General features: G+C 31.0%; 1 protein-coding gene across 17 annotated transcripts in view; it reads right to left on the bottom strand.

The window, feature by feature from the left end:
- The window catches only part of LOC145259913 (rap guanine nucleotide exchange factor 6-like), a 917,527-nt gene that overhangs the window by 115,786 nt on the left and 775,204 nt on the right, over positions 1–26,537 (bottom strand). For all 17 annotated transcript variants that reach the window (XR_013864228.1, XM_080117853.1, XM_080117856.1 and 14 more), the window contains 5 exons: positions 17,520–17,624; positions 12,260–12,450; positions 11,795–11,912; positions 5,046–5,150; positions 3,867–4,049 (listed from right to left, as the gene is read on the bottom strand). Coding sequence is in view for 16 of the 17 variants with exons in the window: in XM_080117853.1 (XP_079973979.1) it covers positions 3,867–4,049; positions 5,046–5,150; positions 11,795–11,912; positions 12,260–12,450; positions 17,520–17,624 (702 nt within the window). In the remaining variant the exon portion in view is untranslated. The remainder of the gene's footprint in view (positions 1–3,866; positions 4,050–5,045; positions 5,151–11,794; positions 11,913–12,259; positions 12,451–17,519; positions 17,625–26,537) is intronic.

Genomic DNA, 26,537 nt, shown 5'->3' on the forward strand with positions numbered 1-26,537 from the left:
AGAGTTTACTTCAAACACACACAAACATAATATTTAATTTGGCTTACGCAAATGAATTTCAGCTACTTAACGCTTCCTTAGAGCCCAGAAATAATGAATTAATTATGTCTGGGCTCTGAGGTAGCATCAAGTCGCTAAAACGCAATTGCATAAAATTAAATGTTTAAATAAATATTTATAAAGCTTTAGCTAGCATTGAGCACTTTAAAATATAAAAATATTTAAGTTCATCTATTAATACATTTTAACTTGTTTAATTTTATAACATTGCAAACACTGATGTAATTTGGGAATAAAAGGAGAGCTCCTTCAGTCTTCGACAGACTATAGATACCCATGAAGGGGTGCCTGCGTGTGAAGTTTTTGTGGCAGGAGGTGCACAATCTCCAACCACACCTCTCCTGGATTGACATTGTTAAATAACAGTGATAAGTGAAGTACAAGACGACTGGAAACAAATGCTGGAATAAGCGGAGAGCATATACAGCACCTAAAATTCCCAAATGGTCACCCATCTGCTACTAACCAGGCTCAACATTGCTTAACTTCAGTGATCTGACGAAAACCAGTGTGTCAACATGATCATGCCGTGTTTAATAAGAATTTCTTCATCAAATATCTGTCAAATTTGGGAATAATGCATAAGATATATAAAGTATGAGTTTAGAGAGAGAGAGATTTAGCCTAGTTTTAAAAAACAAACAAAATTATTTATTTAAAAAAAAAAAAAAAAAAGTATACGAAATGATTGTTTTCATAAAGAGATTTCCACACCCAATTAATTTAATTATCCTAAGGAAATTATCTTTGAAATAAGAAATCATTTATTGTCTTCATAATTATTTCAATGCATCATTTAACATCAGTAAATGTCATTTAGAACTCAATTAAGAAAACAAAAAGATCAATAAAAAAAAAAAACAACATCCAAGGCAATTCTATGAATCAAACAAAATTATTTGAAAACGGCTGACATTTTCAGAGGAAAATTATTTAAAGTTCAACATTTAATAGAATTTGAAAGTGTTTGATTTAAATCAGCAATTATACACATTTGTCAAAAGAGCTATTATATTTTCATAAATCATTATCAAAATGAAAATATTAAACTACAATAGATTAAACCAGTGTTTATCAACACTATTCTAGTTGTGGGAATCTTCCAATCAAATAAAAGTTCTTTATAACTCCTTCATGTCAACTTGGGTTTCGCCTTTCTCTTTGTCAAAAGTAATAAAACTAATTAATCATTATTATCTATCTTCTATAAATATAAAAGCGAAAATGTATGTATGTATGTATGTTCGCTTTTCCTCGATGTCCACGAAAGGCTTCTTTCAAACAAGCGCTTGCTCGCTTCACAACTTTTTAAAACTTTTTATATCATCTATAAATTGTAATATCTACGAATTATTCACGGAGCTCGCCTCTCTATTTAATTTTATTGACTTTCAAACCTTAATTATTCCACATTTCCCGCATCGGCACGCATTACATTCGCTTTTCGGTATAAAAAAAGCGAACCTCGACTCTAATCAGTCCCCCCGCCCTCTGTGGCACGGGGGACAAGATCAAATTGTAGTGTCTGTTCCGACAGATGCTGCAAGCTATGACTAGCAAAGACCATATGTGGGGGTGATCCCACATATCTGACCTTGGTCAATGTAGGGGCAACCCTTCATACCAACAGTTAGTTATCCAGCTCCCATTTCCCACCTCTCGGGAGCTGGTCCCCCCCTTTCCCTCCCCCCTCCCTCTATCTCCACATTAAAAAACGGTCTTGTGCCTAATTTGCTCAGTCGGGAAGCAAATAAATCCAACAGGCCCAAAGCCCTCCGAGGCCCGGGCGACAAGATCAAAGTGTAGTATCTGTTCTGACAGATGCTGCAAGCAAAGACCAACACAGACCATATGTGGGGGTAACTCCACATATCTGACCTTGGTCGAGACGAGGGAGCGGGTTTTTAAAAACAAACAAACCCATTCATTCAAAACTGTCCCGCACAAAATAACTGCTGAATACCTATCGCCGTCACGTCAATCAAAAACGTGCACCTGTTTTTTTTTAAACACTTTACTATTTTCCAACTGCGCGTCATCAACGCTTCGGGTTTTTTCACATACACTGAAAAACACCCTCGCTCCTCCTACTAAACAGGGAGCAGATTTTCAAAAACAAACAAACCAATTTATTCACCTCATTCAAAACTGTCCCGCACAAAATCGTAACTTTACTATTTTCCAACTGCGCATCGTCAACGCTTCAGGTTTTTTTTCACATTTTCGCGTTTTTTTCACATACCCCGAAAAACACCCGGGCAACGCCGGGTACCCCTCGCTAGTTAATTATAAAACTCAAGACAGAAATAGTCCATTAACATCATCAAATGGAAATATCACCACAGGTACTGTTTAACAAAGAGTAGGAAAGGAGAAAAGAGAGGATGAGTAACAAAGAGAAAGAAAGCACTTTTGTATTTTTTTTTTTTCAATTTAACTAGATTTGCAAACTGACTTTTTCTGTATTCAAACTTGAACTCTATAGGTGACCCTTAGAGTATATTTGGAATATAAGTTGGTGAATCAAAGTATTAATTAGCGTTTTTATCACCTAAATCAATGTTTCTCAACATTATCCTGGTTTTGTGTCCCCTTCATGTCAACTTGCGTTCTTATCACCTCCAGCCACCGTCTAACCTATCCATCATACAACTTAATATATCTAGAAGTAATTTTGATCTTACTATGGTATCAAAACACAAACTCCAATTGTTAATTAAAGAATTAGACATTAATTGGATATTTTATTTGAATGATCTCATTTTTACCCAATGAAAGATTCTATTAGAAAACAAATGAATTACAATTAAATGTGACAATTACTGAAAGTTAAAAGAAAAATTGAAAAACAAGTTGATGAAAGATCAAGTTATATTTGGAAAAGAAAAATCTATTTTAATTAATTTTATAAAATAAATATATAATTCAACATAGGATTCAAAGTGGAATTTTTTTCAACCATGGATCAGTTAGTGAAAACTGATCTCAATTGAAGAAACAAGTGTTAAATTTTTAGAAGCTAAAAGACAGTTATTTTATATAGATCAGACAAAAGAAATAACTTTGAAATTTATTGGGATTAATTTTAATAAATTTAATATTTTAAATAATTATTAATTACAAAATATGCTATCATGTTTCTAAATTTTGGAGATGAGGACTGATTAAAAGGTTCTGTTTGAAATTCTGTGCAGATCCCAGAGTTTGACAGAAAGATTCCTGAATTCAACAAGATATACCTGAAAAAGATGGGAAGTTACATTAACTTAAACATTGTGAAAATTACACTTTTGAGAACAGTAGTCTGAAGAATAGAAAAATATTCAATGTCTGTATTTTATGTCTTAAATTTTCTGCGGCCTCCTTGTAGTCTCTGAAGGTATGAAAACACCCCCCCTCTCACCTTCCCGAGAAACCTTAGATTAAAACTGAACCTTTAGTTTACTTTCATCAGCCTCGTGACTCTTACTTCCCTTATTTTGTTCTTTAGTCCTCACATTCCATGAGCAAGGTTTCTGACAAAGGGTGAAAAAATTGCTGTTTTCTGGGTAAGAATCTAGCGATCTAACCCTGATCATTTGGTAGTTTTTGACGTTGAAATTACTTCTTTTTTTTTTTTTTTTTTTTTTTTTTACATTAAGTGACTTCATGCCTTGTCTGGAGAGATTTCCATAAAACATCCCCAAAATAAATATAATTTACAGACTGGATCATTAACTATTTAAATTCATTAGAATCACTATGGTATGGTATGCAGACATCACAAGGAACTTCAGTTAAGAAAAATGGTAATAATGGATGCTTACCTTAATTTTTAAATTGGATTTTCCCAATTCATTATTATTAAACCAAGCAAGTAACTTGTTCGATAAACATGAAGGGCTGGGGAGGAATGTGCGGTAAGTTAACAGGAAATCCTCGACATATGTCGGATCAACTGATGAATTCTCTTCCTCTATTAAATGCTGCATCAAACGTTCAGGGGTACCCTGGAAATGAAATAATAGTCAAGAATAATGAAAACTTACATGATGTGAAAAAAATATATATATTTCAAAGGAAAAAATATTTTTTTAAATATTTAAAAAAAAAAAAAAAAAAAAAAAATGCAGAACAAAAAAAAAACTTTTAATAAGCACAAGGAAATGGTACGTTATATTAATAGTATTATGTCACCAGACCTGATGTGTATTTGTCCAGGTTTCTTACAAGTATGTAACTTATATTTTTTTTTATTTATTAGTAATTGATTAATTACTGAGATAAATACAATAATATGAAAAAAAAAAAAAACTCATTTTTAAAGATGTTCCTTTTTTTAAATAATTTAATGTCATGAAATGAGACAAGATAAAAAGTTCACTACAATAACGAAAACGGAAGGAATGAGAAACAGTGTATTTGAATAAGCATTCCCTCTCCCTCCCTCTGTGTATGTAGACAAATGCAATGGATCTAGTTAGATTGGCTTAAAACTTGTTTGCAATTTCACCGTAGGTGTACTCATTTATTTGCTTCCCAAGACACATGGACAGTTTTTAATGTGGAGAAATACAGTTTTGACACAAAAATAAAAATTGTGAAGTAAAGGAAAGATTTTTCTTGACTAAGGACAGAAAAGATGAAGTGTAGACTCATAATTACACTTTGATTCTAGCCAAAAGGCTAACGTATCATATCACACACACATTAAGTCAATATTTTCTTACTACACAATTCCAGCTTAGGTTTTCAATGTTATAGCCTAAACCCTATCCAAAAATAAAAACCATTATAAAAAATAGAAGACAAATTGATATTTTATTTATAGATGAGAACTAGATATATTTTAGATAACGAATGATGGGAGAAGGGGGTGAATTAATGCCTCTCTTCAAGGCTTTAAACTATGAAATTTGATCTTTTCAGGAATTTCAATATGGTAATTATTTACCACTTTAACCAAAATAAGGGATCGAGAAAGATTGATAAATTAGGATACTTACCCGTATAACTATGTGTCCTTTTCTATTACCACCATCTAATACACGATGCTCTGTTACCATGACTACTCGGCCTTGTTCTTCATGTTTTCTTGTATTTTCAACCCCCTAAAATAAAAAAGATATAAAGTAAATATTTACTCATTTTTAATAAGAATGTCTTCAAATATTTGTCAAAATATCACAGTACCCCATAAGTTCAGTTTGGATTTTAATTCTTTGAAATTTCATAGTGAGTGGCGATGTCTAATGAGATATTTATATTTCACAGATGACCAGTTGGGCATGACCAATATCAATTTTACTTGGATTTCATTAAAAAAATTCAGAAACTGACATAAAATCTTGTACAACTAAAAATAAGTCTTTTTACTTCTATCTTTAGCTTATTTCAAGTCTATAGTTTATAATTTAAAAAGGTGAAATTTTATTTTAGATGTTTTAAGTTTCCACAAAATAAAATTTACTTCAATTCATATGTTTGATGATTCAATGATGAGAATTAACAAAATTTGAAAAATTTATATTTAAATACGAAAGACACTAAAACCAAAAGGATATTATTTCTACTTTTCAAGACTGAGTTTATGATTTTGGTACTCATCCAGAATACGGACCGTTCTATTTTTTTTAGATAGGATTTTCAAGTTAAATTCAATTTTTATGATATCTTGCTTATTAAATTGTTAGATGAAAGTATAAAATAGTTAAAAGCCCTTCCCATGTTATGAATGGGTCTCTACAGAATAACATTATTTTAAAACAGTCCATATTCTGTCTAAGTACTAAGATTTTTGTTTGGTTTGGTTTTGGTTAACGGCATATCCACCCTCTTTTCAGGTTATTTAATGCCAAACCCAGAATTAAAAAAAAAAAAAAATTACATGTATTCAAAGAACTTTGTCTTCAAGTATCTATCTATTCTGATAAGTTCAATAGTTTTGTTTGTTTTAACATCTAACGATCTTTTTTTTTTTTTTAAATCTTTTATATCCTCAAATATGCATTCATAAGGTTTAGTTGGGTTGTTTCAGAGAATAATTTATATTTTTGTAAAGATCCTTGTTACTCTTAAAAAGGATAATATTTCATCCAAACAGTTGTTTTCGAAAAGTTCCTTCATACGGTTGTGCTTGAGGTATTGTTTTCTAGCATTATCTAGAGCTCTACATTCCATGAAAAGATGTTTAATGGTGCAAGTTTTCTGGCAGAATGGGCATTGTGATTGTTGTTCTTGTTTTAGAATGAAGGAGTGTGTAAGTTTTGTATGGCCAATATGGATTCTAGTTATAACGACTTGTTCTTTTCTGGATTTTGGGGAAGTTTGTCTCCATTTGTCCAGTATGTATTTGATTTGGTATAATTTGTTATGTGGTTATTCCATTGTTGTTGCCATTTTGCGTGAATTAATTGATTAATTTTGGGTTTGAAGTCAGTATATGGTATGTTTATTGTATCTGGTTTTAAGTTTAGAGCTGATTTGGCTGCTAAATCGGCTCTTTCATTTCCTCTTATCTCGATGTGACTTGGAATCCAACGTATAAATATTTCTTTGTGTTCAGATAATGAATCAATTCTGTTTGTTAGTTTGACGATTAGAGGGTTTTCAAGTTTTTTGTCATTCAGGAATGTTAAAACGGAAAATGAATCTGAAAGAATTAGGAATTTCCTATGCTTATCCTTTTCTATAATGCTGAGTGCGAGGTCGATGGCACATATTTCGGCAGTAAAAATAGAGCTTTCCGCTGGAAGAGCTTTTTTAAGAGTTTTTTTCATTCGGCACAGCAGCACATGCCACTATTATGATCTTTAGAGCCATCGGTGAAAATAGGTAGATGGTCTGAATATTTCAGGAGAATATCATAGACTTTTTCTTGGTAGATATTAGGGTGGGTTTTCGCTTTTGGGGGCTCATTTAAGTTTAGCATTACTTTCGGTTTTTTGAGTATCCAAGGTGGTTTTTTAGGTAGTATATGTTCTTGGATATTTTCAACAGTCATTTCTGATTCCTGTAGTATTGCTTTCATTCTAAGACTAAAGGGCTTTATAGTCTGTCTTTTTGCTTCAAATGCCTCTTTATATCTCTGATTGAATGTAGCTTCGTATGCTGGATTATTTCGTTGTGCTTTTAATTTAGTGTAATATTGTGCACCCAGTTTTTGACTCCTTATATTTATAGGTATTTCGTTGGCCTCTGTATGGAGGATTTCAACTGGGGACGTTCTAAAAGCACTGAGAGCTAATCTCAGTCCTCCATGGCAAATTGGATCTAAAATCTTTAGGTAGGATTTTCTGGCTGATAGGTATATAAAACTACCATAGTCGAGTTTTGATCTAATCAAAGTTCTGTATAATCTCAATGTTTCTTGATCGGCTTCCGATTCTGTATGGTCTATTACACGTAGTAGTTGCAGTCTTTTGTTGCAACTATTTCTTAGATTCTTCAGATGGGGGATGAATGACAGTTTTTTGTCAAATATTAGACCCAGAAATTTGTGTTCTTCTACGGTGGGGATTATTGTTCTTCCGAGCTTCAATGTAGGATCATTATGAAGTTTTCTCTTGTGGCAAAAATGAACGCATTTGGTTTTGGATCAGGAAAATTTATATCCATTTTCCATTGCCCATTTGTCTAATTTATTTCAGCAGTGTTGGAGTTTGCGTTCGATGGTGCATATATACTTTGATCTGCAAAACACCAGTAGGTCATCTACATATAAAGATCCCTCTACGCCAGGGTCCAAACATTTTACTATGCTGTTCATTTTAACATTGAACAGTGTCACAGATAAAATGCTACCTTGAGGTAGTCCTTCCTCTTGATTTGTGGTGTCTGAGTAAGTAGTTCCAATGTGGACTCTAAATTTTCAGTCAGATAAAAATCCTTTTGTGGGAGTCTGCCTTTTAATTCAAATTCATGCATGTCTCTCATAATTCCATATTTCCATGTAGTATTGTAAGCCTTCTCCAGATCAAAAAATGTTGCTGATAGGTGCTATTTCTGATAAAGGCTTCCCTTATGGCTGTTTCTAATCCAACCAAGTGATCTGTTGTGCTTCTCTTATTACGGAATCAACATTGCATGTTGGAGATAAGATTGTTGGTTTCTAGGTACCAAACCAATCCATCATTTATTATTCTCCCATTATTTTGCACAAGCAGCTAGTCAATGAGATTGGTCTGTAGTTTTGTGGGTTCGAATGGTCTTTTCCTGGTTTTGGTGTTGCTGTTATTGTGGTTTGCCTCCACAAGTCAGGAAATTCGCCTTCTGTTCATAATTTGTTGTAAATTTTTAGTAGCAACTTCAATGATTCCAAAGGGAGTTGTAGCAGGAATTTGTAATGGATTTCATCAAGTCCTACGGCTGTGTTGTGGGATCTTTTAATAGAATCTTCTAATTCGGTTAATGTAAGAAGTTTATTATAATCTAGGTTTTTGATTTCAAGTTTAGTTTGTATTGTTCGATATTTTGTTTAATCGTTATAAATTTTAAGTTATGGTTTTGATTGGAGGAGTTTTGAGACAAAGTTTCAGCAAGTAGGTCTGCTATATTCTTTTCATCAGTTATTCTGGTGTTGTTTTTAAAGCAGGTGTTTAATTGGTGTTGATTGATGTTTACCTGAAACTTTTCTAATCATCCCCATATTACTCTCGGTTCTGTAGAGGAATTTAATTTATTGACAGAATTTTCCCAACACTCTTTTTTAGCTGCTTTTATTACCCTACGAGCTTTAGTTCTATTTAATTTGTATTCTATCAAATTTGAAGTTGTGGGTTGTTTCTGAAATTTCTTCAGTGCAATTTTTCGCAATTTGATGGATTCCCGACATTTATTGTCAAACCAGGGTCTGTTGTACTGGTTAGATGCTGAAGTTTTAGGGATGCATTCATTTGCAATTTCTACAAGTGTTTCTGTGAAAAATTTTACAGTGTTGTTTGTCTCTGAATCATTCAACTTATGTCTACATTTTTCTTTGTATAATTGCCAGTTGGCCTTATTTAGTTTCCATCTGGGAAGTTTTTCGCTGTTGAATTCTGGAATTTCTATCACTGTTGGAAAATGATCACTGCAGCAAGTATCGTCATATACTTTCCAGGTTAAGTCCATATATAGTGATGGATCACATAGGCTAAGGTCAATGGCTGAATGGTTTCTGCCAGTTTGGTTGATGTGTGTAGGTGTTCCATCACTGAGGAAGCATATATCGTTTTCATTGATAAATTCTTCCAACGTTTTGCCCTTTTTATTGGTGTCTATACATCCCCATAGTATGTTATGACTTTTGAAATCTAATAGAGCGAAAGGTTTGGGTAATTGATCGATCAATTTTTAAGCTCATTTTTATCTATGCCTTCATTTGAAGGTATATATAGTGAACATACCGTCATTGGTTTATGTAGCGTGGCATTAATAGCAATTGCTTGGTTATTGGTTGTTATGTTTATTTTGCTATGGGGTATATCGTTTCTGATTAGAATTGATACTCCCCCGGAGGCCCTGACCCCAAAGTTATGAGTATAATTAAAAATTTTGTATTTCTTAATATTAATGTTGTCTTGTTGTTTCAGAAATGTTTCTTGAAGACATACTATTGCAGGGTGTTCTTATGTTAGTAGCAGAAGTAGTTCATTCATATTTGTTTTTAATCTGCGACAGTTCCACTGGATTATTTTTTGTTTTTTGTTAGTCATTGGTATCAGATCTTCGGTCTTCTATGTCCATTTCTTAAAATCTGTTTTGTGTTGGGATTCTTGGTCTGGAAGTTGAGCGTGATCTGTTTTAGTTTTGTTTTAGTTTCTTTGTTGAGTGGAGATTTATTTCTTTTCTCTTCATGGGCATATTTTGATATCTGTTTTTTTTCCTCTGTAAGTGGAGATGTTTCTATGGGTGTTGTATTTTGGGGTTTTATGAGTTTTTTTGGTTTAGTTTTAGCTTGAGAGTTTTGATCAGTTATAGACTCTTTTTTTTCATTGTTGAATTGTTTTATAGTTTTTTTTAAATTCTTCCATAAGTTCCTTCATTTCATTAATTCAATAATATCCTCGGGTTTAATGTTGAGTGAATTTACTTTTGTTTATTTATTTGGTTCAGTAGTTTGCTGTATGTGTTTTTTGTTATTTCATATTATTTTACATTTTCTGATAGTTTGCGGGCTTCTTGGAAAATAATATTTTTTGTATATTTTATTTTGTTGATTTCTTTTTCACTCTTCCATTTGTCACATACTTTTGAATTGGCACTATGGCCTTTTTGGCAATTAGTGCATTTCAGCTCTTTTTTTACAATCCGTATGAGGTTCATTACCTCCGCACCTTACACATACTGGAGGTCAGGTACACCGGTCCTGATGGTGTCCATATCTCTGGCAACTGTAACACCTGAGTGGGTATGTAGTGTTCAAAGTTTATCATTTCATACCCTATTTTAATTTTGTTTGGGATTTGATGAGTATTGAATATTAAAATGTATTTGTTTTTATTATTTCGCCAAGTTTATCAATTTGGACTCTTAACGTCAGTGACATTTGTTTTTTGTAGGTTAGTCTGAATTTCTTCCAAAGGGCACAGTGATAATTCAGTACTCCTGATTACGCCTTTGCTAATGTTCAGAGATTTGTGAGGGTAAATTTTAACTTTTTGATTGTTAAAACGTCTCCATTTGGAAATTTCAACAGCATATTTTTGGTTTTCTACTTCAAGAAGTAATGTATCATTATTTTGTTCTTTTACCATTTAAGGTTTAATGCTAGATAGAATCTTTTTAATTTTGAATGGAGATATTTTGGTTATTGCTTCTCCTTCAGTTGCTTCTATAACTATGAAGCGGGGAACATTTTTTTTTTTTTTTTTTGATGAAGCACTATTTCAGAGTCAGAACTACTGACATCAGATACTTCGGTGTGATTTCTTTTTTTTTTAGGCTTTCTGGTTTCCATTAATATATTTGGTTTGTTTCATTTTTCCTGCTCCCCACCTGTCTCGGAGTCCTATATGGGAAATGTTTGGGGGGGGGGGGGGGATACCCATTCACCCCAACCCAACAGGGATACAGGAAAGTAGACTTATCTTGCTGGTGGATTCAAGCACCTGTGGTTCTTCAATTTCTTTCTGAAAGCCTTGTTTTCAGTAAGAATTTTAGTTTTTCAGCCGTGTTTAGTCCATTATTCAGCAAGTTGATTGGCCCTCCAGCCATCGCTTTCTAAATCAGTTTATTGTATAGTGTGGGAAGTGCGAGCATATTTTCTTATGTCTGTCTGATTTAGGGTTAGACATGACCAACCGATTGATTGGATCCGGCCTATCCAACCGTCCGTCTAAGCTTAAGTAAGGGCCAAAGAGGTGTGTTGCATCTCATGTCCTTAAAATACCCTGGACATGATCTGCTCAACCACCAGGATTCCGTTCGTAAGCCTTACGGGATGCCACCCACAGTCAACAGGTGGCCCCATTGAGGACTTTTACCCTCTGCAGAGGGGCAGTCGGTATATTCTAATGCCCCACTGACAGGGTTAACCAAGATTTTTTTTTCTTGCAAATGCAAGAGAAGGGTTTATAAGAGTATGTCATTTATACAAGATGTGGGGCATAGGTTCATTGTATAAATTGAATTTGGTCATGTAAAATTTGAACAAACCTTAGACAGGACAACTTAGTATGAAGTAAATAGAAAAAATACTTTGTTTAAATACAAAGTATTTCTTAAAAGAAAGAGAAAGGGTCACTAAATAAGTAAAGATAAAATGTTTGATTACCTGATGCAGAATGCGGTAATACTCATTTTGTGCAATGCATACAAATTGACAATCATCCACACGGGTATACATGACCCCATTATGGGTCTGCTTTTCCAAAGTGGGCAGTACACCAAAGCTGAAGAAAAAAAGAAAAAGAATTATAAACAAACATCATTTTCAGTTTAATGTTCATTTTAAATGCTGGCATGTGTTGAACAGCTTTAAGATATTGAGTACCAAATTAACCTATCTCTAGCTAGGTTCATCCTTATCACTTCCTCCCATGTTTTCCTTGACCTAAACTATACAGATTGATGTAATTTTCATGGTTTCACTAGTATATATTATTTTACAAAAAAACAATTCTTTATTTGACTGAAAAAAATCTTAACATATTGATCAATCATGGCTGAATATTTTCATCTGCTTCACTATAACAATTTCCTTTTTAAAAATCATGAATCTGGATCATTTAACATTTACCTGTTGCCCATAGTGAGGATCTTTTTGCTTCCGTCTGGATAAGTGATTTCTACCTCCCCATTAAGAATGACAGACCAGGAGTCCAGCTCCTCGCCATCCTTCATCACAAGAACACCTGCTTTCTTGACAACTGCAAACACCATCACAGCACATAAGGCCCGCCTTGTAGCTAATGTCATATTCGCAAATGCCTGTATAAAAAAATAAAAAATAATCAAAAACATGGAAATGCATAATTTATTTCATAATCAAGCTTTCTTTTGGCTCCATAGTATTGTAATCTTTTTATGGTGTCCGTAATTTGTTTGAAAATAAACAGATACAAAACTATTTGTTAAACTGCTTCTATGTCCTTTGGAAAAAAAAACAACATGATTTTCATAGTGTTACTTGATATGTTTGAATGTTGAGAAAATTTATTGCATTTGAACATAGTAAAATTTTAGTAATCAAGAAAATAATAAAAAGATTATTTCATAAGATCTTTTCCATATTCAAAGTAGCAGAATTTGATTTTGTATGCATAAAATGAAAATGAATTCCTCATTAAAAAAATGCTTATATAATAAAAAGAATAAATAAAATGGTCTCACATCCATGAATCAAAACAATTTTATATTAAGAGTAATTTGAAATAGTTACTTTGTGTTTTTGATTTTATTTTTAAAACAGAAAAAAAGACGTAATGAAGAGTAAATAAATTTTTTTTTTTTTTTTTTTTGTAAATCAGAAAGACTAGTTTTTCTTTTCCTTTTTAATGGTAAACTAGCAGGACCTACAGAAATTCCACAGTGGACTACATCATATGTAATATATTGATATCGGCATTCTGTAGATATTCAGCGCAAATGGAGACTCTCTGATATTATTGTAATTATTTTGTTAAAACTGCAAAAGTATTTATCCAAGCAAGCAGGGATGCCCGGCGTAGCCAGGTCATAAAATATGCTTAAATATGATATTTTAATTCTTGCAGATTTCATGTGTATTATTATAGAGTTAATGTTCTATCAATTTTTATATATAAAGTTACGATTTCAAAAATAAAAAAAATATCTATATATGACTTGGGTTCATCAGCTTGAATCAAAACCGAATCCTAAACTTATGAATATATAACTTTAGTTCCTTCCGCTATAATCGAAATCAAAACTTATGAAGAATTCTTGATAAAATTATTTTTAAAAAATAGATTATTAAGTTGACATCAGCTATAATCGAAACCAAAACCAAAATTATGAAGAGTTCTTAGTAAAATTATTGATAAACAAAATAAAATGACTTGAGTGCCATTAGCTAAACCAAAACATATAAAGAATTCTTGGTAAAAATTATTTATTACAAGAAACGGAAGTACATAACAATTAAAAGACCCGGATGTAAGCATGACAAAGAAAATAACACACGCTATCATATTTATATATAGATAAGTTAACACTATCATTACCAACACCATAAACCACAATCAATTTAGTTTGAAAAATAAATGTATCAATTGAAATATTAACAGACAATCTTTATAAGTTATTACATTTTATGCCAAGTTCATTTTTTTTTTTTTTTAAGTAATCTAAGTTTTTGCTGTTTGTAAACGTAACTAGAAGTTATTTGAATTCCAAAATAATGAAACTGAATTTATTTTGATTTTAAAACTCTTTCATTAAATCACTTTAATTAATATTACTACTGATGATAATATTATCAAGAAAACTACTGCATATGTGTGTGTGCATTATATATATATATATATATATATATGAGAATCAAATTATAGAATATAACTTTATTAGACACCATTTAAAAATATATACATAAATGAAGTATAGTTTTGACTGTATTTGGTAAATATTTTATTAGTATATTTACATAACGTATTTAAAAATATTTTCTTGTATCATTGAATTAAGTAAACCTAAGGTGTTTTGATATAAATATAGTTTGGATAAATGAAAAACATTTGCATGTGATTTTTTTTTTTTTTTTTAATGGCTTATCAATCCTTTGTGGGTTATTTAGTGCCAAATCCAGTTATTTTGGGAATAGTATTCGATGTTGTATCCAGTTATTTTATATGAGAGTTTTATTCTTCAAGCTCCTTGTATTTTCAATCGTTAGTTCATAGCTTTTGGTTTGGTTGTTTTATAGTGGATTTTGTCATTTTTGTTCTCTGCCTTACAGAATATGATTGGGTTTTGCAATGGTAGGGGAGAAAAGGGTTACAGTATTATTAAGTCCTGTATTATAAATGTAGTTATATTGTTGATAGTGTTTTATATTCATTCAAATTGTCCTCATTCTTAAGGAAGGTTTCTTGGAGATAAATAACCAAAGGATTAAATTTGGTTTGCAACAATAAAATTTCATTGTAATTTGCCTTCAATCCACGGCAATTCCATTGGATTTTCTTGTAATTCATAAGGATTTTTTTTTGGTTTGAGGAGTAACTTCAGTTTCCATGCCTTCTAATTCCGTAAATCTATTTGTAGTAGTAGTAGTGGCGTCTGTTTATGGGTAATTTCTTTATATTATTTTGTTTTTTGGTAGATGTATTTTTTGTTTGTTTTTCAAGTGTTTTTTTCACCACGGAGAAGACGTATTGCTGACCTGTGTGGTCTTTCTTTTAACTGATTTTGTTTTTCCTTAGTTTCATCTTTTTCAGCATCTGCACGACATACTGGTGATTTTTGTGGTCTTTCTTTTGATCGACTTTGTTTTCTTGGATGTTCTAATTTTGGTTGAGAATTTGTTTTATTGGTAATATTAGTTGATTTAATGGGATGATTAATTTTTTATATGTTTGGTTTCATTTATAAATTTGGGCTAGTCGTTTGGTCCCAATTGTAACAATTTGTTTATTAGTACTTCGTATTTGGAGTCTTGGTTAGTGATGTTGGATGATATACAACTTGAGAGTACGCCTTTTCCTTCATGTATGCATCTACTATTTTCCTGGCTTCGAAGAAGGAGATGTTTTTGGTATGTTTTATTGACACTACTTCCTTTTCTTTCTTCCAGATTCTGCATGCTCTAGCATAAGCAGGATGGTTTTCTCACCAATTTGCACATTTGCAATCAAGATTGCAGTCATTGACAGTGTGGTCTGGATCTCTCTGGCCACATCTGCCGCACACTGCTCGTCCCCTACATGCATCCTCATGGTGCCCAAACTTCTGGCATTTAAAACACCAGAGTGGGTTTGGTATAAAGGGTTCAACTTTTTCAACGTTGAACCCAATTTTGATTTCTTTTGGGACAGTGGGTCTATCGAACTGCATAATGTAAGTGTTTGTATGTATAGTCTGATTCTCTTTTTTTATTGTAATTCTTTTAACGTTTATTACTTCTTGGTTTTTAAGTTCTTTTGTTATCTCTTCAGTAGTGCACATTGATAGGTCTTTCGATTTTACTACACCTTTGGATGTATTCAGATTCTTGTGTGGATAAGTTTTGATATTTATGCTGTGGAAAGTTTTCATTCCTAGGAGAAAAGTGGCATGTTTTTCTCTTTCCACTTCCACCAGTAGAGTTTTATTTTTTAAAGTTTTTATATTTTTGGGGGTAATATATGCCGATATAATTTTATGTATAATAAACGGTGATAAGTCAGTTATTTGGATTTCTTCAGTGAATTCCAATACAATAAATTTTGAGGATGTTTGATATAGTTCATTATCTGGACTATCCGAGTCGATGTGTTGGTGCTTGGAGTTTTTATTATCGGTCATATATATATATATATATATTTTAAATTCATTGTTTATGCTCCCCACCCACCTCGGAGTTCAATATTGGGGCATGTTAAGGGGGAAACCCATTCGCCTTGTCATACCAGGGCTACATAAACAGGATACATGTTCCAAATGGGAGCCATGAGCACCAATAATCCTTTAGTTACACAATCCAATTCATTTGTGGTAACTTCCGGCACTATACAGCCATGTCATGACTTTAATCATTTGGCACATTTGACCCTAGCCACCGCCTTCTAACACATGGAAAAGAGGGGAAAATATGTATATTGTTTATAGTGGTATAGGGTAGAAATGTATTTGTTACGGTTTAGAGGAATTGATAGAAAAGTAGATGTGTTAGGGCTTGACGTAACTAGCCGATTGATCGGCCCCTCTGACCGCCCGTCTAGCCTTGTATGGGGCCAAAGTGGAGTGTTGCAACTGATATCTTTAATTTCCCTAGATATCAGTTGCTCAGCCACCAGGATCCTTTTCAGAATCATTATAGGTCGCCACCCACGGCCAACAGGTGGCCCCTTTGAGAGACTTTTACTCTCTGCAGGGGGACAGTCGGTGTATTTAATGCCTCACTGAAAGGGTTGGGCAGTAGGGAAGGAAAAAAAGAGGGGAAAGGGGAAGGGGGCTGTTGTTTTTGTAGAACATAATTGTTTTACAAAAGAGAATAGAAAACAAAAACAGAAGTTTAATATAGATGCATTTCGTATCAGGAATCCACTAGACAGCCTGATCTAGTAGCACCAACATTTGCATGTGAATTTATTTGGATAGCACATCAAGAGAAGTTCAGATAATATTCAGTAGGTCTTGACAATACAAATAAAGAATGAAAGCATACAAAAAAACTTTGAAGACAGATTGAGATAATTTGTATTTGGATGCTACTCTCACAACATCTTGACCAAAGTAATCTCAGACTTTCTTCAGGTGCATCTTGTTGAATTTGGGAATCTTTCTGCCAAAAGTCAGGAATCTGTACTGAATATTGAAAGGAATCTGCATGGATCTGTGGTCTAACAGATATAAGTACTAAATAATAATCAGTTCTAAATGACGGCTCCCCTGGAGGTTGAAGGTTCTATCTTCAGTGCAGGTCATATTACGAATACAATTATGAATTACTTAAGATTTCTCTCCAATTAAGGTTGATGTATAAGTTGATATATAAGTTAAACGCGTTAATTAAATAAAGGGTTTCGTTCAATATTCCCCACAGAGTCTGGCAAGATGCACTTGAAGAAAGTCATAGGTTACATCAACCAAGATCATAAGAATAACAACCAAGACAAAAACAATTTAGATAATACAAATTATTAATGTTCAAATTCCAAAAAATAAAATTAAGATTACGACTTCATAAACCATCTTTGATATCCATTCAGTTTTATCATTTTTCTTTTTCCATTAAAAGTTAAAATTGGATTAATCAGAATCAGAGATACCGGAAGTCATAATCCATAATCTGTGTTTGAAAAGAAAAAAAAGCCAAGAAACATTAAAAATATACTCACAGAAAAGTGTCTCATAAAATCCAAAAGTGTTTCAATGTCATCTTCTGTTCTTTGTTCTGGTGACTTTTCCAGACTGTCGTAGACAATATCCCGTGCAGGGAACAACTGAAATTCAATAGAGAAATCCATCAAGTTTCATTCCTCACAAAAGCTTTACAAAAAAATATACAGGTAAAAGAGGATAGCTATATTAGCTGACAATAAGATAAAGACTCAGTTTTTCAATGCATGTTAACAACTGCTAAATTATTACAAAGCATTTATTTGTTGCTGGATATATTCACTTTTTGTTTTGCTTTTTTACTCATTGAATATTTATCAAAATTAAAAATATAATAAGGGAAAACTAAAATGAAATTAAAAAAATCATTTAAAAAGAATTGTAAACATAACTGGTTGGATTAATTTTAACAGCATTTCAACTTTGATAGTCATTTAATACTGAAAAATGTCTAAAGTACTTTATATATATATATATATATATATATATATATTTATTAAAGATTTATTTACCTATTTATTTATCTGTGTGTGTGTATATATATATATATATATATATATATATATATATATTTATTAAAGATTTATTTACCTATTTATTTATCTGTGTGTATATATATATATATATATTATTTATTAAAGATTTATTTACCTATTTATTTATCTGTGTGTGTGTGTATATATATATATATTTATTAAAGATTTATTTACCTATTTATTTATCTGTGTGTGTGTATATATATATATATATATATATATATTTATTAAAGATTTATTTACCTATTTATTTATCTGTGTGTGTGTGTATATATATATATATATATATATATATATATATATATATTTATTAAAGATTTATTTACCTATTTATTTATCTGTGTGTGTATATATATATATATATATATATTACACACACACACATACACAGATAAATAAATAGGTAAATAAATCTTGTTTATTTTGGAGTGTGTTAACTTTTATAAGAAGATGTACACTTTTCACATATTCGAATATTTGGTTTAAGTTTACAGATTGAATATTTCATTCAGTTTTTAGTTTTAATAATATTTTTGAAAAGGTTTATTGCAGGTTTAAATTTGTTAAAAAGTGCTTCACTGTGAAAGGTTCTTGGCATGAATTCCATGTTGAATTCTTTTTCTTTAATCGCTTCACCATTTGGAAAATATGTCTCACTTGTGCAATGATAAGAAAATATAGTAGACATCACAAAACTAATACAGAAATTAATAAATATAGTGAAATTCTCTCCATCTTTTTTTTTTTAAACTTATTTTATTAAAATTGTTGATACAGACAAAAAAACCTTTTCTTATGTATCTAAATGTATAATTCTTCCTCTTGTGTCATTTTAGAGTTCCCTCAAATTTTACAAGTTGGGCTTAAATAGCATTTAAGTTGGAAAATCAAATCTTGATTCTGACTAGCCAGTTTTCATTTATTATTGCACCATGCTATAAACAATACACTAATGTACTTCACTACAATTTACCTTTAATTTATTAAATAATCACCTACAAAGAAAAATCAATTCAAAGGAATAACTCTTTTAGTAAGAGTTAGTATTCCTTATTTGCTTTAGTTTTTTCTCTATAAACAAAAGCTTATTTGTAATTTAGACAATACAAAATGAATTTGAATGTAATGGATCCAAGGCAATACTAGACCAGTATAACTAATAATAAGTAAATTTAAAGATTTACTTTTATTAGGCAAATAAAATTTAAACAATGAAAATATCATCCCTCGTACCCCCTCGCCAATCTTTCACGAGAAACACCCGTCTGGCTGAAACTACTGTCAATAATTTTCCCCACTCTTTATCTGTGCCTAAGTCCAAACGTAGATTCCATGAGCAAAGCTTCTTTCTTAGAACTGCACGCCAGTGGAACTCTCTGCCGCTTGCCTGTTTCCCACCTGACTACAGCTTGGACGTCTTCAAGTCCAACATAAACAAACTCCTGATAAACTGCTCCCTTAAGTAAGACACTCTATCAAAACCCCAATACTAATGATTACTACAATACTATCTCATTGATTACTGTACATGCAATAACCCTTATCCCTGAGTGGCCTTTGGGCCTAGATAAGTGGTGAACCCCATTTAAAAAAAAAGAAAAGAAAAAAGAAATCTATATAGCCATAATTAAACTTTACTCAAATATTTTGGAAATGCTACATTAAATATGAATCTTTCTAGAATTATAAAACTTTTAAGTTATGTTTGGATTTCATCTAAATTGCATAATACCAATTAGAAATCATCTAGCTAGGAAAAGTTAACTATATCAAAACTTCTCAGATTGTGCAATGTGGAATCCAATCATATTGGTAAAAGTTATGCATCAAGTTCTTAATATCTTCAAATATCCATTCAGTTTTTGTACATTGTGTTTATGCAATAATTTTCAAATATTAACCTGAATAATCTAAAATGTACAATTATCTTGTCAGATTTTTAAAGTCAGATCTAAATAGCATTTAAGCTGACAAATCAAACTTTGCTTCTGACTAAATAATTCTCATGTACCAAGTGATTGGTATTATAACATACTTTACAACAACTAATTAAAAATTACTTAATTCATCTCAGGTGACTGATAATATGAAACATTCTTAAATAACTGAAAAATTTAAATCAACAGAAAAAATTTTTTTTTCTTGCCACTCGGACTTAGAGTTAGTGGTAGAAGAAGTCATTCTTTAAGCTTTTTTCTTTTTCAGGTATGAAACCCTTCCACACATAGTTAAACCAGAAGCGGTCATTCTCACTCTCTGATTTCTTGGATGTTAACTATGACGCACTTTTATTTTATTGTATTTAAATTGACTAGCTTGGTAAACAAACATTGGTAAATAATAACTTTCGCTGAATCCTGAAAAATGCCACTTGGCATTATCTTAAAACAACTCCCTAAAAACAATCATATCCAATATTGTCTTTTATTTATTTATTTATTTTTTTTTTTTTGACAAATAAGTTTAATAATATCAAAATTCCCATGGTTGTTTCTCTATGCTAAGTCAAAGCGAATTTAAAATGTTTTTTTCTTTTTTACATTTACTTATAGGCAGGTTGAAGATTCTTCAAAGATGGTCATTCTATGATACATTATGGTCAAGAAGGAAAAAAAAAGAAATTAAAAACAATTTTCTTTACAAATTTTCACTTTTGTAATTTTATTTTTCTAGATACAAATTTATTCATTATCATAATGCATCACTCACTGTAGAACAGAAATATCTTCTATGTCTAAATTCACATAAATATTTTGAAATTGGTTTTGAATTAGCATAAAGAAAAAAAAAAAAAAGTAAATTGTTTAACATTGAATACATATTTTAATATTATGAAATAGTGCCAAACAGCATTTTTTACAATTCCTCCAAAAATTAATATTAGCCCAAACATTTACATGGAAAATAGAAAAAAATTTTTATTTTTTTTATAATAATTTTAACTCTTTTAAAAATGAACATTATATATATATATATATATATATATATATATATATATATATATAGCAGTTAAGTACACATAATTTTCTGCGCGTTTCATCCTCATAAAGACTCGTCTGGCTAATGAAGGAATTGATGTGTGTATATATAAAAACTGAACACATGACCTTTGATGGATCTGCTATATATATATATATATATATATAGAATGAAACAAGAAAATTCAACTTAATTGCTATATGTATTTTTATAACTTACTACCTAACTTTAATCCTGTATTTAGCACCGTTGAAGTAAATACTGAAAATTGATACATATATCTCCTAAAATTTTATATATATATATATATATATATATATATATATATATGTATGTATGTATATATATACACACACACACACACACACACACACATTTATGAGTGAAGTGTGTATGTATAAACCTTGCTATGTGCAATGCGGCTTTTTCTCTCAACTCATACCATAAATGTGAAATTTCTAAAAATAAGATCCAAGAAAGCACTTCAATTGATTAACTCAGGAGGGGGGGGGGGCTTAACCTCTAAATATTCTTACTTTTCCCCCCACCTCCTTTAAGATCTTCCTTCTCCTCTTTTCTCAAATTACTTTATTTCGTGTTCTGAGTCACAAGCCACTCAAGAAGGGTTCCTTCCTTCAAACTTCCGATGATGACAAATTTTTTTATCAGAAACTTGACTCGAACAGAAAACCATACACTTGTGAAGATACAAAGGTCTGGACTGAAATATTGGTAAAGGTCATGTTCACCAAAGATCACAAACACCATCAGGTCATGTGTTCAGCGTTTTATTCCATTACCTCATGACGATTTAGAAAAGTTTCTTGGTCAAGATTTGGTTCACTTCTCTAAAATGATATTGCAGCGCTCATAAATCCCACAAAAGACACCTTGGAATTGAGATTTCATCATCTGATAACAGACCACAAATGATGGTTTGGAGTCGATTTTTTTTTTTTTTTTTTTTTTTAAATGTAGAAATCGTTTGGTGTAGTCACCACATGTGATAAACAATTGTTGTGCCAAAAGATTTTTTAAAATTGAAGAGTATCATGAATGAACAGTGCTTCAAGACAAACTAAATAATTTAATATTAATCTTTTCCCGGCATCAATATGTGTGTAGCATAAGTAAAATGTCTAGTCATGTCACACTCCAATGGACATTTCAAAGAATGTTGAAAGACAACAAACCCAAATCATTAGAAAGTTCTCATTAACTGCAGTTAGAGACAACTTAGCGTCATTTGCTTCTTTCTTCTTCTGTCTTTCAAAGTGTTTGTATGATTGTCAAAAACGAGTAAATGTATAACTTAGATCAATGTATGTTTTGTTTATTTTTCATTTCAAGATCAAGAGTGTCTTTTAGGAGAACCTTGAAATGTGTGACCAGTCTCGTACTGCTATTAATCTGCACTATTATTTGTTCATTTTTAAATAGTTTTGTTATCAAGAGAAATAAAAATAAAATCATAATATTCAATGATAGTCATTTTGATTTATTTTCTATTTGCTAGTACAAAAATATATATATATATATATATATATATATATATATATATATATATAAATTGCACAATACTTATTCCACAGTTTATCTAAAAACAAATTTTTAAAGGAGTTTTTAAAGTTTTTAACCCGTATTAGAGTTCTAATTCTGTTGTTTTATTTTCATGGCTATAAGAACCAACTTTAGATCCGAATCTTATGAAAAAGCCATTTAAAAAGTATTGGCAGAATAACTAATCTCTTTATATGCATTCATAAAACTCCCATATTTACATCCTAGTTAAATCTAATTTCCAAGAAAATCTATTTCCAATGACATAAGCATCTGTATCAAATTTCTAACAGATAACATTGCATCTTTTTGAATTAAAAGTAGATCACCATTTTGAGGAGTGTGTGTGTGTTGGGGAGGAGGTGGGGGACAAATATTAAAAAAAATGTTTTTTAAAGATTGAAATAAAATGGTGGAAATTTGAAAAAAATGTTTCCCTCAAAAAGAAAGATATTACTATACTACTAGGACTTGTGTAAGCAAACAAAGTACAAGGTGAACCATCCAATATGCCACTCATAAATAGAATCATTAATGAAATGTATAATACTTTATGCAATTCAACCATATTCCATAACAAATCAACTCAAATCTATGCTTGACTTGTCCACCAAGTCAGTCATGTGACATTTATTTATTAGTATTTTGCTTAATTTTTGCTTTTTGAGTGATTGAGATTACTCAGATGACCATCTGATGTTAGCCATTTTTTCCTGTTCTAACTCAAAACTTGACATTTGCGTATCAAATTCAATAAACACTTAAAAATTAGCTACCAAAAAGCTTATCTAGGTAGGTAAAAGAGTAATTGACCTTGCCTTTGATAACAGTCACTTGTTTTTGACCACTTTTTCTTATTGGAAAATGTTGAAGAAACTTTGTATTATTGCTATTCACTGATAAGCACACCTCTGGATGATATGACTTACAAAATTGTCAATAGTTTTAGCACTGCCCTGGTTTTGATGTGATGGCCCTCTTTAGTTTCAGAATATTTGGGGATCGTTTTGATAGACACTATCTTTAAGATAATCAGAGAGATAAAAATATGGACGGTAAAGGTCTGGTGAGTATGAAACCAATTCAGGATCATAACACCTACTGATTAGACAATTATCAAAATGTGGCCCCTTATAATTGAACAGCAATAAAACAACATTGGACAATGAAACTTGATGGGCAATTTAGGCAAAATTTGTACCAAATAGGGTTGAATTGCAGAAAAGGTGGCAAATTTTATTAGCTTGCTTGGAGAGGGGGGGTATATGTCGAATAGATTGTAAAAATGTGAAGGATAGATTAAGTTTAAAAGAGTAGTTTTTATTTGCTAAGACTGAAGAATGATTGTAGCACAGAGAAACTAGTGCATTTAGCGAGGATTTCCTGGAAGGAAAGAGGATTGGGTGTGAGTTAACATCTCACCACAAGCTTATCCTTTATTATTCCCAAGCGACAGCGTTTTCTCATTAACACAGAATCACGATCCAAGTAAGTTGCAATAAAAGGCAACTAGAAATTAAAACAAGACAAAGTGAACAAACTGTTTGTGTGTTTTAATCAAATAAAAATTGAGTTCTCAAATTCAATTTAAAAACTGAACCAAATTAAAACAGAAAAAAAAACACATAAAAAGCTCAATATTTTTTATAGTTTTTTTTAACAATAATAATTCAACTTATGTAAACACTTGACAGCAGTTTAATGACCATACCGTTCTTCAGAAGTATTTTTTGAGATTCCTTTTATTATATCTAATCAAAGTGAGTATATATTTTAGTAAATGTTGTGAGATTCAAAACTAGCAGATTGTTTACAAAGGAGAATATATCAAAAACATTCCTGAAAAATAAAATAAAATTTTTATACTAAAACTATTAAGAAACATTCATTTCCCTACATTTGAAAAAAAAAGACTTAAAATTCGTTTCAGCTCAATTTGAATTTTTTTCAAATGTTTAAAGACATTGATATACTTCTTAAAATTGGATATATCATGAATCTGCAGTAAAACAATAGTTAAATTAAAAAGGTTTATTTTACAACATTATTTTATTGGTGTTCCTAGTATTCCAGTCAACAATGATCCAGTGTATGATTTTTTTCAGAGACTACTTGGAGTTACCATTTTTACAAAATTTCGTATATAGCAGATTCCCATTTGTCTCATCACCACCAAGGTTACAAAAACAGGTTTAGTGAGAGAATTAACCTTTTATATCAAGGTAATCATAATAGTAGAAATATAAATGATAATATTATGTAAACCTTAGTTATTCAGAGAAACATTCTATATTTCTTCTAAAAAAATTTTATTCAATGATATCCATGAGTGAACATAAAATTTTGACTTTTCCTCTTCTCATTCATAAAGTTTAATGAATAAAATTTCAGTCAGGCTGAAAAATTAAAATTCATTTATACATATTTGATTTTTATTCAAAATTAAAACGGAAACCTTATTGAACCGTTTTTACTTGATGTCTATGTTTTATTTAAAAAAAAAGGTCTAAATAAGACTGCTTTGAATGAAATTTTTATCTGAATAACGTTTACATGTTAAATCAAGAGATCTAATATGCACTATGAGTTACAACATAAACCGTTGTGTGTAAGAAATATATATATATATATATATATATATATATATATATATATATATATATATTGCTGCCAGTGACCTGAATGAAGGACGCTAGCCCACAAAGTCAAGAGTGGCTTTGTTGACAGAGTTTGAATCTCCTGACCAACAGTAATTATCATTTCCTGCATTGATGATTTGTTTTAAAGAAATATATATATGTTTTGAAAACAAATATTAACAATTTTTATACCTACAGACACTAATGTTCTATGCTTATGCAATGATCAATGCAGGAAATGATAATTACTGTTAGTCAGGAGATTCAAACTGTCAACAAAGCCATCCTTTACTTTGTGGGCTAGCGTCCTTCATTCAGGACACTGGCAGCAATATATATATATATATATTAAAGGATAATAAAATTGACTAACAAATCTAGCTATTTTAAAAAATATTGGTTCATTCCATATGTTCTATGTACATTCTTCAGATATGCGGAAACTTTGCTTATCCACTTTTTTATAACTAATTTTCGATATATATAATTTTTTTTATTGTAACATATTTATAGCTATGCACCCTCTCAAACATTTCCTTCCAATAAGGAACAAGAAATTTCAACATTTCTTCTCATTCATGAACTATTTTCATACTGTTGTTTTAAAATAAAACTATTTCAGATTAAAATTCGAATATAAAAACATTTGCCTTTGCACATATTTAACAGGTTTTGTTTAACAAACCCATCAATTACGTTTCTGATTTTTTGAGATTAGGATTTTTTCACATTATTTGGATTTCTCAGACTACTCTTCTCAGCTTGAGTATTATTCTCACAACATTTCAGTTGATGTAATTTCAACCTTCTTCAGGTGTTTCTTGTCAAACTCTGGAATCTTTTTCTCAAACTCAGGAATCTGCATAGAATTTCAAACGGAACTCTTTATTTAATTCACAGGGGTGGCATGCTCTCATTCCATCAGCCATGACTGGATAGAGAAAGTAATTTGCAATTGTATTTATGAGCGTCGTCCAGAAGAGTGTAACTGAATGTTACAAAGAACTTTATCCACTATGCCATGTAGACAATTCTAGTATGAATATTAAGATCCTTAAATTTTCTAGATGTATGATCTTACTACTTGTGTTACTCATTCTTCCTTATATATATATATATATATATATATATATATATATATATATAAAGGACTCTCCCATTGTTTGACATATAAGGTTTCGTCACAACGACTAAGTTGTTCAGAAATCCACACAAATGATTTGTTTATAGTGAAGAAGGCTTTGTGTAGAACCAACCACACTTTTTGGTATTACTGCTAATGTTTGTCAGTGCAGATGACTAT

Source organism: Euprymna scolopes, chromosome 35, assembly GCF_053919585.1.
Source record: "Euprymna scolopes isolate OS-2025 chromosome 35, ASM5391958v1, whole genome shotgun sequence".
NCBI classification, from domain to species: domain Eukaryota; kingdom Metazoa; phylum Mollusca; class Cephalopoda; order Sepiida; family Sepiolidae; genus Euprymna; species Euprymna scolopes.